Raw genomic sequence first — 15,133 nt, forward strand, 5'->3', positions numbered from 1 at the left:
AGAAGCCACCGCCTCACCCGTATTGTTTCAGAGAACGCTTGCTCTGCTCGCACGGCGTATAACCCGCTGTAGCTTGAGGACTGCATTTTGTTGGAAACTAACAACCCCTTTCCAAATTGTTTTGCAGCAAATGCTGACGGACGCAGAGGTGTCGTCCCAGGAGGGCTGCATCCAAAAGGTAGGAGAGCTGGTCTGCGCCTTCTCCCCTCCCGTCCAGCGTACACCGAGTACGAGGTTATCTGCGGTCAAGTGTGTGCGCAGAATGCTGATTCCCAAGTGATTAGGACGGATGCTTGTTTTCACTGTGTAGCAGTGGGGGCTCACTTCACGGAACCATCCTAGTTCCGGAGAACCGAGGCAAGCCCCGTACCTGTGGGAATGCTTCAGGCCAGGCTGACGTGTGGAAATTAAATAAATGCAGGTTGTGTTTATTTAGCTATCTCCACTGGATACGCACGTGAAAAGAATATAGAGAGAAACAACACACAATTGGCTGCAGATTCAACAAAGCCTTTTGCAGTACTCAGCCTCCAAAGAGGGCTCAGGCGCGGCATTGAATAAGCAAACCATCAAGCGAAAGCGAGTGTCAACGTGGGCATCGTCCCCCGGTGATGGGTAACAGCCGGTTGACAAACGTTAGTTCCAAAAGGATCAGAGAGTGAACTAGGCCCAGAAAAATACACACGCCCCCAGAGGAAAGCAGGCACCCACAGGCAGGCACGTCCTGCGTGTGCACGCTGCACGTTAGACAGACAGCAGAGGGATGGGATGCAGAAATCACCTCCAAAACCCAGAAGCCGTTCATCAGATGGAGTTCAACGTCCATAGAATTCGGACCATCCATACACATGCACATACATATACACACACAGACACACATGTTACACACAAATGCACACACGTGTGCACACACACACACCAACACACACACACGCACGGTAGCTGATGCAGTATTTGGGGTTTCCAGTAGGATTACTATAGCCTTCTCTCTCCTGGCATCTTGGCTTCAAAGCACCACCCAGACGAAGCAGAGAGAGTCCATGTTCTCCTGGTACCCCGACCGCGTCAGGAAGCACAGCATGGGCGGCTGGGGCGATGAGTCAGCCAGGGGCTACCCAGCTCCTATCAAGGGCTGTTTTCTTAATGTCAGAATCACGGAGCTGTGCTCACGGGGTGCTGTCACCTCTTCTGGGAGGGTCCAACGCCACCGCTTGAGCGTGCATTCCCGTCATCATGAAAATTCCTTTTTGGGTCTGGAAGTGAAAAGAAAGCAATTTGGTGGTTCTGCCAAACTTTGTAACTTTCTCCCTGTGTCTGGCTGGCTGCTTAGAGCTGAGGCCTCTGGGGGACCCACCGTCTGGGGGGACCCGCCGTCTGGGGGGACCCGCCGTCTGTGGGGGCCAATCTGTAAGGGATGGGGGCCTGCCCTTCTCGCCAGGGTCAACCCCGGAGACATTGATTTTGGAGAAAACTGTGCAGTGGGGGACGTTGTCTGACCCTGCGGTGACCTCGTGAAGGGGTGACCTCTGGCAGCGGTGACCTTCTGGCCTCGTTTGTCTCCATAACCGTGGTCTGTGTCTGGCCCCGGGGGGACCCTTTTGTGTGAGCAGAGCTGGGACAAGGTGTCCTCTCCCTGTCCTGCTGCCCGGGGGCCTGAGACCTCTCTTCCTTGAAGCGCATCTGATGGCTCCGAAGTAAATCCCAACAGCAGCCCTTCCCCCTTCGTGCCTCCGGGAATGAACTCATATTTTCTTAAAGGATAAGGTGGCAAGGGCAGCTGAAGCAGCTTTCCCACATTTCAGAGAATTGTGGTTTTTCCACTTCCCACGAGCAGGGACTGCAGTCAGCTCGTCTCTTAACTTCCAGAGAGAACGTGAAACAGCCATCTTTTCCACAAAGAAGCGGCTGACGGGCTGACACCCACCAGGCCGGAGGTTAGAGGTGGGACGGGCAGTCAGTTGTCCGGCCTGGGGACAAGGTGCATGGCAGAAGGTCGAAAGGTCGGGTCTATGTTAAGCTCGTGGGGAGGCAAAGGATGCCTTTGAACTGGCCCATCCTCTGTTCCCTGGGTCAGAGCCGTCTCCTGATTGGCCTTTCCTTTTACAAACGGTGGGGCTGTCGGGCCTTGGCTACCGTTGTCCAGACGTCCTTCCAAGAGCTACTCACGGGGTGGATGCAGGTGCCGTCTGGCCAGGGACCCAGGTCACATTGGTGGATGATCGAAAACTAAGCCTGGTGTCCGGAGCCATCTGGTCACTTCCCAGGGAGGGAGGGAGGGGCTGAGAGAGACTCGGGTGCAAAGGCAGCCGGGGTCCCGCTGCGGGGCCGGAGGACTGTCAGCGCAGCGTTCCCTTGACCTTCTTCCCAAATAGAAGGTGCAGGTTACCAACAGGTGTGTCCCTTACAGCTGTGGAGATACATATATGCTTATTACGTAAGAGGACCACACATGCCTCAGTGTGCTTTGTAAGGACTAATTTAGCGAATTCCTTGGTAATGGGACGTAGAGCCATTTATCAGTCCTGTGGTTTAGGATTTTCAAGTCTGGCTGAACAGGGCTCTCCCACTCCAAAGACACGCACGTCTGGGGGCCTTAAGAGACACTGGGGCCACGCTGGAGGCTGTGCAGCCGTGGGTTGGTCAGCTGACACCTCTGAGCGCCACTTCTTCCATCTTCAGGATTAACCGAGTCCCGCTTCCTGCTCTTCACTGGCGTGCGTGGCTGAAATGTAACTAAGGCTAATTAATTCAGTCAGTGGCTTGACACAAGAGATGCAGAAACAGTGATGTTTTGTAGGAAGCGGTCGTTATGAATTCTCAGTATTAAAGAGCCACGTTGCTGAAGGGTCTGTGGAATCCACCTGTCAAGAGTTTACAGGGGACAGAATCCAGGCCCAGCGAGGCTATAGCGGCCCCTACTTCTGCGGTGGAGGCGGGATTCGAACCCAGGGTCTACGGCACAGGGCGGGGCTCGCGTTGGAGTGACAGCGACCACAGCCTGTGAGCCTGCACTGGGCTTGGCCCCGCCCCTGAGAACCCTCCATCCCCCTCCCCCCAACTCTCCTGCACCCCTCCTTCCGGTCCCCTCCATCCCCACCCCCAGTGGTCCTGGCCTCCTAGTTCCTCTGTCCCCCAGTCTCCCCTGGGCCCCCCTGCAGTGCCACGCATCCGTCTTCATCCCTCCCACCCCCCCCCCCGCACCCCCCCCACCCACGTCTCTGCATTCCTGCATCCTGCTGCCGGCGCCCCATCTCCACGTGCGCAGCGCGGCCGGAGCTTTCGTGCTCCGTGCTGGTGCCCTGGCTGCCCGTCGCTCGCCCAGGTGTGCGCTTGGGCTGCGCACGCACTTCCCCCTAAACGTCACTTTGGCCGCAGGTCGGGCTGGTCGCCTTTTCTAGCCTCTGGCCGGGACCTCTGGGACTGCTCGCTGCCTCCGACTCTCTTTAGTCTCTGTTTACTTAGAGGGAAAGCCCGGGGCTCCTGGAGAGCAAACATCTGCGGGAGATAATCTAGCGAGTTGTCCATCCATCACTCGGGTCGCCTGGTTCCCTGGAGAGCCCGCCAGAGCCCGTAATAAAAAGGCCGGGCGAAGAGGCTTTGGGGACGAATAAAGAGCCGTGTTAAGGGCCCGCTGAAAATGGATGGAAGACATTATTAAGACTCAATGGCCGTCTTATCAAAATCCAATAGGATAGACATTTGGCAAAAGGCTTAAATTTATTCTTTGACTTTCTGGAGGGCTTGAATTTATCCGTTAACAAGAGTGTGGTCCACCCGGGGAGATGGTATCAGCTAGAAGAATTTTGATTCAATCTCTCTGGTGATATGAAAGGGGGAAACACCAGGCCCCCAACAGCCGTCCCATTGTCTCGCTTTATCTTGTTTTCTTTGACCGTCTTGAAAAGGAAGGACGTGTTAATACAGTACAACTGGGAGAAAATGAAGAGGGAAGTGACCTTTTTCTTTTTTTCTTTTTCTTTTTTCTTCTCTCCCCCCCCCACTTCTCTGCCCACGCTGCCTCCGCCCCTCCAAAATAAATGAATGAATCAGGAATTCACATCAGTGGGGCTGGGACCAGACTGGGAAAGGTGTGTCTTCAGAAGCATCCCAGATTGTGGCCACCCCAGCCAGCACTCCGGGCCAGGGGTGGGGGGCCCGAGGCTTTGAAGGAGAGTCAAAAATAAACAGAGCTAATAAAGCCCTACTGCTGGAGAGGGACCATGATAGGTCCATAAATCTCTCTCTGTTATTCCGTACAAAATGCTACAGATCATAAAAGTCATCTGATAGCCCAACCTGGCACTGTCCAAATAGGGTGATTGATTGATAATTATGATAATTCGTGAAATGATTATTTGGATGTGAGGACCTCGGCCTATCCCACTGGGCTGTTATACGTGCATCTTTTCTATAGCCTGGCCCGGGCAAAACGCCTCTGGTAATGGGCGCCCCGGGACTCCCGGCTCCTTCCCCAGGGACCTGAAGGCTAATAAAGGATGACCGGGAGCCAGGAAACCCGGGAAGGTGGGAGTGGAGATGCACAGGCAGCTGCTAAGTGTCTTTTGTGCAGCAATTAGTTGAGAAAGTCACACACCCCAGGTCTCGGAGAGGCTGCGACCAGGCTGTGCCTTGGGGGTTTCGGGCCAAGTCCAGCACGCAAGGGACCCAGGCATTTGCGATCAGTGTCGCTTCATGTGGTTTATTTCCCTTGCATTGTTTTTCCCCTGGAGGAAGCAGAGGTATTTTCCAGGTGGCTGGAGGGTGAGGAAGGCCGGTGGGGAAGGAAGGATTGTGGCTGGAACAAGAGACGGGGAGATGTTCCAGCCCCAAGGCCCCAGGACTAGGGCCGGTGAGCACGCGTCGCGGTCAGCCGGTCTCACTGGGACCAGAACAAGCTTGATTGTCCCTGTTATGCTTTGCCTGTGCCAGCGAGGTTAGTTTTAGAAATCCTTTTCTTTTCCTCTTTACCCCCCAGCCAGCAGCGCTCAGGAGCCACCCAGGTGCTATATAATTCAATTGCAGTTTACCTACAATGCGCTTGATTCCTGAAAAAAATCACAGCAGAGTCCCAAGCCCTAAGAGGCCTGGGCTCACAATTAATAATTTGCATGTGGGATCGGTTATGTCTTTATGAAATCAAAGTGTGCTTAGCTGCCACGGAGACAGCTCCAAGTTGATTTTGATAATCTCGGGCTGGATAGACTTGCTTCGTTCCGGTAAGCCCCGGACAAAGGCTGGACAGTGGCTGAAAGCCCTTCGGAGACATGCTTCCCTTTCCTTTGTTCGGGGTTGCTGATAAAAGAACCAGGAGTCCATTAATTCAGTGAATGAACATATAGTAAAGTCAGTCCCCTCTTGAGAACAATAATGTTGAGGTCAGCTTCGGTTGCCATGGAAACTAAGTACTCCTAAGAAGTTTGCATCCTTGATTTTGCTGAATCAAAGGCTGCCGAGTGGAGAAGTGTAATGGGGCCAAGACGCAGAAAGTCGGAAAGCCCCACCTCCGCCGGTCCCCTTCCCGCAGCAGCTCTGGGCTGGTGGCCTTGGGGACCCTCAGCCGCTGGGGACCAGCTCCGCGTCTAGCTCTTGCCCCTCCCCCTGCCCCTCCCAGAGGCCTCATTTTTTCACAACTGTAGACGCTTATCTGAAGAGGCCCTTAGGCGTGACCCTGGTGGCTCGGGTGCCGGCAGAAAATCCAGCCTGAGGGAGGGGCCGCAGCCTGGAAGCCCTGGCCGCCTCCACCTCAGCCGCCCCGGGTGGACTCTGCCCTCTTGCCACCTCGCAGCACCTGAACTTGCCCTCTGGGGGGCCGTGGCGCTGTGGCCCCCTCCCAGGCAGATAAGGGTGATTAATGGGCCAACAGCAGTAGGGTGGTGAGGGCGAGTCGCAGGCAGCTCCAGGCTGGATTTGCATTTTGTTCCCCCAGCAACTGAGCTGAGTTTACCTCCCCCAGCCCAACCTAAGGGCCCCTGAAGTCAGCCTAAACCATCAGATTAAGCTGGGGAGAGATGCAGGTAATTAATTTCCTCCGCAGTAATTTATTACCTGCTGCAGACCTGCGTGTCTGAGGAAGGCCTCGTCTTACCTGGACGGGGTGGGGCAGGGACTCAGAGCGGGCTGAGGGGGGCAATTTGTTCAGACGGACCCACCCAACCCTGAGAACCTCGCCTGGGGGGTGGGAGGAATGAGAGGTGAATATTCCCTCTGTTTTTGCTGCTGAGAAAACAATGAACTGGGTTTTCTTTCTCATACTGAAGCATCCCTTGTGAAACCTTCTGAAAGGCTTCTGAGCTGCAGCTTGGGGTGGAGGTCCTGCAGGAGGGAGGTGGGTGTGAGGGGGCCAGAGCCCGGCCAGCGGGACCCCCCTCCTTGGGGTCCAGCAGCAGCTCCTGGCAGGGTGCATGGGGAGCAGGTGACATCTCTGTGGTCAGGCCCTTCCCCCACCCTGCTGACACTTTCTGCCCAAACCTCAAGCGAGGGCAGACAAAACGTCACTGATTTCAAGGAACAGATTCAGAACTTGAAAATGTACATTACCCGAAAAGTAGACAAAAGACCCTCTCCTTCTCACTGGAGACCCAGGTCGGGAGGCCATGCTGGGTCCATCGCCTCCGCCCAGCCCACCCCTGGCCCTCTGAACCTGGCTCTGCCCTGGATGGTGTGGCTCTAGGCCCTGAACTTGAACTTCTGCATTTCTGTTTCCTCCCCTGCGAATGGGGAAATGATAATTCAGCGCCCTGCGTGGCCTAGGCATCAGGAGGATAGCGATAAATTGAGCACAGCTCTGGTCGCCAGGCCAGCTGAATGGACCTTGGGGCCTGTGGCCACTGTTACTGTTATTGTTACTGGTGTGGGACAAGGGGGCCCACGTGGCCCTGGGTGGCCCTGGCCAGGGCACCAGGGGGCCAGGCCCTACACCACCTGCAGCGGGTCAGAGGTTACAGGCAGGCGTGGTGCCTGCCTCGCTCTCCTGGAAACCGCACCAGCACCTTGGGGTGTCCAGGCGGCCCTCGCAGGACGGCGCTGGGGAAGGTGGCGGGGAGAGGTGGCCTCCGCCAGCAGCGGGTAATGAAGAGGATTTACTGTCTACATTACCGGCTTTATAGGAGCCAGATGGTGGTGTCAATAAACTCTGTCACCTTCAGGTGGGCGCAATGGTGAGTTAATTAAATTGTGCCGCACTATTAGGAGAGAAAAATATATCAGCTTGAGGCCTGCTCAGTGTCTTGTGCTTTGAAAGTAGACACAAGCGTCCTCGGCAGGCATTGCTGGCTTGTGGCCGCGTCCTCTGCCTGTGGCACAGGGAAAACCACAGGGCTCACCTTTGCTCTACAAAACCTGCCGTCGGGTCATCAGTGCGATTATTATCGTTCTGAGTGTAAGGCTGACTTCTGGTTTTACACACACACGGTGTCAAGGTGGCCCGTCCCTCTCCGGGGTAAAGGGCGGCAGCGGGCGGGTGCTGTGGACCCTCCGGGCCCCTCCCACGACCGGTCACCTCGAGCTGTGTGTCACTTCTCTCTCAGGGTACAGGCGGGACATCCAGGCCTCCAGAGAGAGCCAGCTTCCTGAGGTCCCCTTGTGCCTCTGATGGTCACCCATGAAGGTCTCGGGGGGCCATGGGCACGTGGTCTCCAGGCAGGGCCCTGGGCGGCCCCCAGTCCCAAGAGTGGGGTACAGAACCTTCCACTGCTTCTCTCGGCCCAGGCCTGAGCTAGAGCGGGGAGGGCCTCATCCTCCCAGCGTCTGGGGGTCTCCGAGGCCTGGCTGGCAGGTGGAAACTCTTGGGAAAGGCTGTGTCCTCCCCAGCCCGCCTGAGAAGCTGGCTGCTGTCCCGACAGGCACCTGCCCCGGGCTCGGGGATGCGGAAGGTTCACCCGCCTCTCAGCTCACCTCTGCTCACGACTTCCCTGAGATGCGGGGTGGCTCCCTGCATGTGTGTACAACAGGTGTGTGAGGCACAGGTGTGTGTAGCACAGGTGGGTGCGTGGCGGTAGGGTCCCGTGGGGCCTGTCAGCACCTGGCCCTGAGCCCCCAGCCTCTGCCCCAGCTCCCAAGGCAGCTTCTGGGCTCATGTTGCTGCAGGCTGACCGTGCCTCGTGCTGATGCGTGGGAGGCAGGCGGAGTGGGTGTTGGGGAGGAAGGACAGCAGACGGGTGGGTGGGCTTGTGGGGAAGTGGAATTGGGCCTCTCTTGCCCCCAACAAGGCTGTCCCCTCCTGAACACAAGCCCTGGGAGCCGGGCGCTGCTGCTGTTCTTACCGCTGTCATGGTCACTGTTGTCATTACAGGAAGCCTGCCAGGCTCTTTATACACATCGGCTCATTTACCCCCGATCACCCCCAGGCACTATTATTCCCACTTTACTGCATAGATAATTAAGGAACAGACAGTTTGTCAGTTGCCTAAGGCCACACGATTCAGTGGGGAGGCCAGGAATTTTCCAGGGCCAGCCACAAGACTCCAAAGCAAGTGTTCCTAAGTCTCATGTTGTACCATGTATTGCCCTCCAGACCCTTCAAGAATTGGGGTAAATACGATTGAACAATAAATACGATTGAACTCAGAGAAAAGCATGAGGGGGTTGGGCTGGAGTAATTGAAGTTGGTGTATCAGTCAGCTATTACACAATGACGCTGTGTGACAAACCACCCCAAACCCTTAACACTTAAAACAACACTCATTGATCTTCACCAGTGTGCAAGTTGGCTGATCTAGGCTGGGCTGGGCTGGGCTTGGTTCCAAGCTGATAGTTGGGTCCAGTTTCTTCCTTATCCAGCGCGGTACATGGGGAGTGTTGTTCTGGTGGTGACGGCAGGAGAGGAGGGGGAGGTGACACACATAATCATCATTGCCCTTAGGCCACAGAAAGACATGGAGGAACTTTAAATACGTATTATTAAGTGAAAGAAGCCAGTCTGAAAAGGCTACACTTTCTATGATTCCAACTCTATGAAATTCTGGAAAAGGCAAAACTATGGAGACAGTAAAAAGGTCGTGGTTGCCAGGGGTTGGGGGAGTGGTGGTGAATGTGGGAGCACAGGGGATTTTTAGGGCAGAGAAACTACCCTGTAAGATACTGTACTGGTGGATACATGTTATCATATATTTATCCAGACCTGTGAATACACAACACCAAGAGTGAACCCTGGTGTCAATCAGGGGCTTTAATGATGATGTATCACTATTGACTCATCAACTGTAACAAGTGGCCACACTAATACAAGATGATAATAACAGGGGAAGCTGTTGGCGGGGGAGACGGGGGTGGTACATGGGAACTCTCTATACTTTCCACTCATTTTCCTATAAACCCAAAACTGCTCTAAAAAAATGAGAGCTATTACTTCTTTAAAAAAAGTATTTTCAGAAAGTGGCATATTATACACACACCCACATCTTACGTAAAATATATACTCACATTTAAGGACATACGTAATATGAAAAGGCGGGAAGGAAATATACAAAAATACTGTCATTCTTTGCGGTGATATAATGGGTGATTTTTTAAAATTAATATCTATATGGGGTATTTTAGTTATTAAATATGTTAAGTCGCATAAAGTGCTTATACAGTTCCTGTCCTATAGCAACACTCTAAGTGGCAAAGGACTTAACGCTGAGGTGACCATGGTCAGTCCACAGGGAGCATTCCCGTTCGTTAGATTATAAACTCCTTGTGGTCCAGGGTTCCCCCCCCCCCGGGCCTTCGTGTGGGCTCCCTCAGTGCTGTTCGCCCACATGTCTGACTGTGCCTTCTGGGACCGAGGTAGGATGGACCTTCTGCCTGCCCTGCGGTTGGATGAGCTGTCAGGCCAATGGCTGTGAGAGATGCAGGTCACTTCTAGCTCAGTGGCCAGTGGCTAGCATGATACCCTCCAGCGCTCTGTGCCCTCGGAAACTGTAGCCAGAAAGATGGATCCTGAGGTGATTAATCACAGCCACCCTGTGAATTCGCCAGGCATGCAGCAGAAATGCAGCTTTTTGCAGGCCTCTGCGTTTTGGAGACTCTTTGTTATTGGGGCATAACCTCACTCACCCTGACTGATTCGTTTAGGGAATTCCTGGAGCTTTGTCTGGTTCTGCATCGTCTCAAAACACCCTTCATTCATTCACTCACTCACTCACCTCTTCAACAAATACTTACCAAGCGCCTACTGTGTGCAGGACGCTGTCCCAGGTGCTGGAGACACCAGGCTGAGTTCCACCAGGTCTCTGCCCTCACGGCTCATGTTCTGAGACCCGTCACCTGCGCAGGTGGTTTGCCACAGCCTTTGTTCTTGGTGCCCCTGGTCCCCTGGTGATGCCCAGCTGCAATGTCCCAGGTCAGACACTCCTCCTAGTGGTGGGCAAGCTTCCAAGAGCTTCTTGTGCTGTTTGCTCTGTGCATTTTGGGTAGAAATGCCCCCATCTTGTCACATGGCCTTGGCCCCATCCCTGTAGGTTGGTGATTCTAAGGAGTCCTATTTCTGGGCAATTCTCCTGTGTGTTCTCTATCATAGAAAGGGGAAAACTGTGAGGATAGCAAATTGATTTGTGCCAGAAGGAGCGAGATTCTTAATCTAACAGATTTGGCGTGAGGGTATCATGTTCTCACTTAACATTTCCTTCTTTGAGTGATCCCTCCTTCAGCACTGGCTCTCCGTTTGCTGACAGGATGCATCATTTCCATCTGACGCCACTCCCATCAGCCGGGGCCGTGTTGGCGAACGGTTTCTTCTTACCCAGTTAACAAGATGTTTCTCCAGTATAGTGTTGATAAATTAAGTCATAAAAGGCAAGACTTATTATTTTCTGTTGGAACCTTGCCTCTGTTATTTCTGAGCAATGGCCAAGATTCAGAGTATTAGCCACAGAAATGTGTGTGTTGCCGGGGATGGAAAATTATCGCATAAAAAGAGTCTGACGTGCTGTTCATCATAGATCAGTTGAGAGTAAAGAGAGGTATTCAAAGACAAAAATGAATAATAAAAATCTGCTTCTCCAGACTCGCTCTGGGTGCCAAGGGGACGGGACAAGCTTGCAGGTCTCAGTGTCACCGAGGATGTCCTGTGTGCCGCGGCCAGGCCAGCGCTTGCTTCTTGCCACTCAAACCCGAGGTTCTGGGTTACCAAGGCCCAGAAAGGGCAGATAATTATCGGAAGGGAATCTGAAGCATGGGCACCCTGGAGAGCTACAAAAATAAAATGAGGAGGAGGAATTTTGAATAGATTTCCTCCCTTTGTATTTCTGTTTTGGACGAGAAATGCAGAGGTACAATAAAAGGGAACTGGCAAGGTAGAGAAAAACATCAAATTAGCCCTCAGAAAGGTCTGGACCAGTGGGCACACTGGGGGCCGGTGGGCATCTTCATCCCATGTCGCCCACATGCGGCCCCTGAGAGGTAGAACCGGCCCCAGGGGAGGGCTGTGTCTTGCGAAGCTCACCCAGGAGGAGGGTGTGGGTGGGCACTGACCGGCAGGTCCCAGGACGGGGCTTAATGCCAGGTTCTCAGCAGGCGAGGAGGACAGGCCTCTGCCCGGGGCGCAGCGACTGTGTCTCCTGTGAGCAAAGTCAGGCCACGTTGGGGCCAGGACCCGGGGAGACAGAGGCCACATCTGCGTGCTTACTGCAGCGTCCCCGAACCTGGCAGAGGTGACGAGCTTCGGTCACATCTGGAGAGTGCGGGGCCCTCATGGCAACCCTGTGAGGAAGCTGCTCATCTTCCTGGGGTTCAGACAGGCAAATCCCCCCCAAGGCCATGCAGACAGTAGGCGGCACACTTGCTCCCACTGAAAGCCCGGGGGGACCCAGCGAGGCATCACGCAGGACAGCCCACCGCTCACCCTCTGGGCCATCCCTCGTGTCTGATGGGAAAGCGTGTGTCCCCAGAACCAGGCACCAAGGGCAGGTGCTCGGCCTGGGCTAGCTCCCGCCGCCTCTCCTGGTTGGTTTCACTTGTTGTGCTGCCGTGTCCTGACTTCCTTCCCCTTAGCACAGCAGATGCTATGCGTGTGTCCCTCACCCCAGCTTCCTTATTAAACACCCGTGATTCTCCTTTCATAATCACCTTTTGACCCCCAAGTGTCACTGTAATACTCCTCAAAGCCCTCACCCCTCTCTGGGCCCGTGGTTTCCCAACACGACACATCATTTGCCTCCTTGGGAGCCCCCAGGACGTGGTGGGAGGGGAGCTTTGTGTCTCCTGGCCCCCTTTCTGCCTCCTCGCGCTCGGGGGCCAGGGTACAGCCTTTGCCTTGGGAGCCCAATCGAGTGCCCTGCACTGCCACGGGGAGCACTTCCTGAACTGCCCCGATTCCTGTGCTTCTGGGGGCCAGGCCCCCAAACACAGCTTCAGAGGCAGTGGGGACTTTGCTCAGCCTGCCCCGAGCTGCTCCTGCAGCCCACACGAAGGGCTGTCCACGGCACTTTCTGGGGGCTGGGGGCATTTGGTGGTGGCAAGGACCTCTTGGAAGGCAAAAGACTGTCGGAGGACTTCGTTATCTTCTCAGGACCTCAATTTCCTCTCCTGTAAAATGGGGATGATAATAGTTCCTGCCCCAAAGTTGTGTTTAGTGATTACATGAGTCACTGTGTGCAAAGCACACTTAAAATAGCACATGACACAAGCTTAGGGCTCAGAGTGAGACCAAGGAGATGATGGTGAGGATGGTGAGGATGATGATGGTGATCATGATGTTGATGGTAGTGATGATGGTGATGTTGATCATGACGATGATGGTGATGGTGATGTTGATAATGACGATGATGGTGGGGATGGTGACCATGGTGATGGAGATGTTGGTAATGATGATGATGGTGGTGATGATGGTGATGTTGATAATGATGCCAATGATGGTGATGAACCCTTGAGGTCCCACCAGACACCATCATTCCACGAGGGAACCAAAGAGCCAGGAGAAGATGTCCAGAAAGGGAACCAGACCACAGGACCTCCTGTACTGGCTCCACCATCATGGGCGTGACCTGAGACAAGTCACTTAACCTCTCGGGGCCTTGGTTTCCGACCTGGCAACACAGGGCAGACATTCTGTGCCCAGCTCCAGTGCCTGGTCTGGGAGAACCCTGGAGATAAGGCTCGGAGCAGCGTGGTGGCTAGTCCCTCGCAAACAGGAGGCAGCCCTAGAAGAAAAAAACAACAGGAAGCGACGGAAAGAAAACTCGTAAATGCCCCTCACACGCTGGCCCTCCGAGGTGACCTCTCACCCAGAGAAGCAGGCCTTGGGGAGTTAATAAGAAATACAGGACTTCCTGTGAGATAGCAAGTGAATTGTGAGCTGCGAATTACTTTCTTCCTTTGAAAAATGATGTAGTCGGGTCAAAATATTTTTGCGTCTCAAACACTTGAGTTCCTTTGTCCTTGGGGCTGACATGACTCGGTTTCCATGCAGCCTCACAATGCGTGGAAACATCTTTTAACTGCCAGACGGCCCTTCTGATAAGCCCACCAATTCATAATGTGCCTTTGGAAAGCTGGACGGGTGAGAACGCAGAGGCCTTTGGAAAGTCTATTTACACAGCAGCGAAAGGCCCTCTCAGCCCCTCTGGTAAACAGGGCCTGGAGCGCCGGGTATTGAGCGCCTGCTGGGCGGGGACGGGGCACAGGACAGTGCCCGCCCACCCACACTCAGCACCCAGCCGGGCCCTCGGGGTTGGGGGGGGACCTGCCCGGGGCTGTCCTGGAGCCAGATTCCCAGGTGACCTGCCTGCCTCTGCAGGTGACAGACACACTGCGGCTGGAGCTGTGACGGTCTGGCTGGCCTGGTGGTCGAGGCAGTCTGGGAGAGCTGGCGTTTCCTTCGCAGCCACCCTGGCCCCAACTCAGAAGTGTCCCCGTGGGGCGGGTTTGCTCAGCTGACGGTGGGCCTGGGCCGCGGCCTGCTTGGCTTCTTGGTCAAAGGGAGCGTGTCATGCTGCCGTTCTGGGCCACGAGGCGGCGGGATGGCAAGGGACGGTGCTGTCCACCCCTCTGTCCCCTTTCCTTTCCAAGCCACCCACCCTGCTGCCCAAAGCTGAACCGAAGGCTCTGTGCAGGTTGTTTTCCGGGGAAAAAGGGAACTAAGTGAGCTCGGGCACTTACACCTGCTACAAAAGGCTGGCTGTGGGACCAACACTCGAGATCAACTAGAACCCGTTCTGCAGACGAGGAAACGAGGCCCAGAGAGGGTCAGTGACCTGTGCAGTGTCACACAGCTGTGAGGTTAGAGCCGGGGTCTGAGCTCAGGTCATCTGGCTCTGTGCTCTTAGCAATATGATGTGCCCCTCCTCGACAGACAAGGGTCTGTTTGCACCATCAGTGTGCATGGCTGACCTGGGGCGGGGGGCGGGGGGGGGGGGTGGCGGTCCCTGGACCCTGAAGACCCAGGACTCCCTCTGTCAGCACATGGGAGCCCGGGGTAGGGGTTCAGCACCTGTTTGTGGATTGATGGAGCCCATGGAGGCAGAGCCAGAAGCAGCCTGTCTTGCAAGGCCCTGACGGGGCCACAGAGGTGACGCAGACCCGAAAGTCTGCGTCAGAGCCTCCCCATTGCCCCCACCTGCCTCTACTCCCTCACGGCTGACCCCGGCCTCCCTGTCCCCAAAACCGGATGATAATGTCGGAGGGCTGGCCTCCCTGACAAGGGGTCATGAGGAAGAGTAGAGCCTGCAGAGAACCCACAGAGACAAGCCCCCAGCCTTCACGAGGGCTCTTTGCAGGGAAGCCCTGAAGCCATCACGATGACAGCAGTCATAATAATAATAACGACAGACAACAGGAGTGCACGCTGCGCTCGCTCCTCAGTGCACGGCAGCTCAGGGTCTGTCCACACCCTCCGAGTTGCTGCCAGGTGTGGAAAGGGCTTGCAGCTGTCTGCCCTCCTTGAAATGGACCGCTGTCCCAGTGGGGCCTGCCTGCCCACGTGCGGGAGGGTCTGTCTGTGGCGGGAACGCTGCCAGGCCAGGGGCCCTGCCCACCCAGCGGCTCCTCCGGGCCCGGCCTCCACTCCAGTGCTGTCAGCACACGCTCAACCGTCCCCTCGGAGCCTGGCCGCGCTCGGCCCCCAGGTGTGTCCCCCGCACTCCCCCGGGTGTGTCGCCGGCCCCGGAGCTGCTTTCTGCCTGGGTTTCAGTTGCGTCGAAGGCCCAGGGATGGA

At 55.3% G+C, this 15,133-nt stretch overlaps 1 protein-coding gene across 4 annotated transcripts in view; it reads left to right on the forward strand.

Moving 5' to 3' along the window:
* PRDM16 (PR/SET domain 16) overlaps positions 1–15,133 on the forward strand; it is a 330,283-nt gene that overhangs the window by 160,095 nt on the left and 155,055 nt on the right. For all 4 annotated transcript variants that reach the window (XM_059902057.1, XM_059902131.1, XM_059902307.1 and 1 more), the window contains one exon: positions 128–178. In XM_059902057.1, coding sequence (XP_059758040.1) covers positions 128–178 — 51 coding nt within the window. The remainder of the gene's footprint in view (positions 1–127; positions 179–15,133) is intronic.

The sequence above is a fragment of the Balaenoptera ricei genome, chromosome 1 (assembly GCF_028023285.1).
Source record: "Balaenoptera ricei isolate mBalRic1 chromosome 1, mBalRic1.hap2, whole genome shotgun sequence".
In the NCBI taxonomy this organism is placed as follows: Eukaryota; Metazoa; Chordata; class Mammalia; order Artiodactyla; family Balaenopteridae; genus Balaenoptera; species Balaenoptera ricei.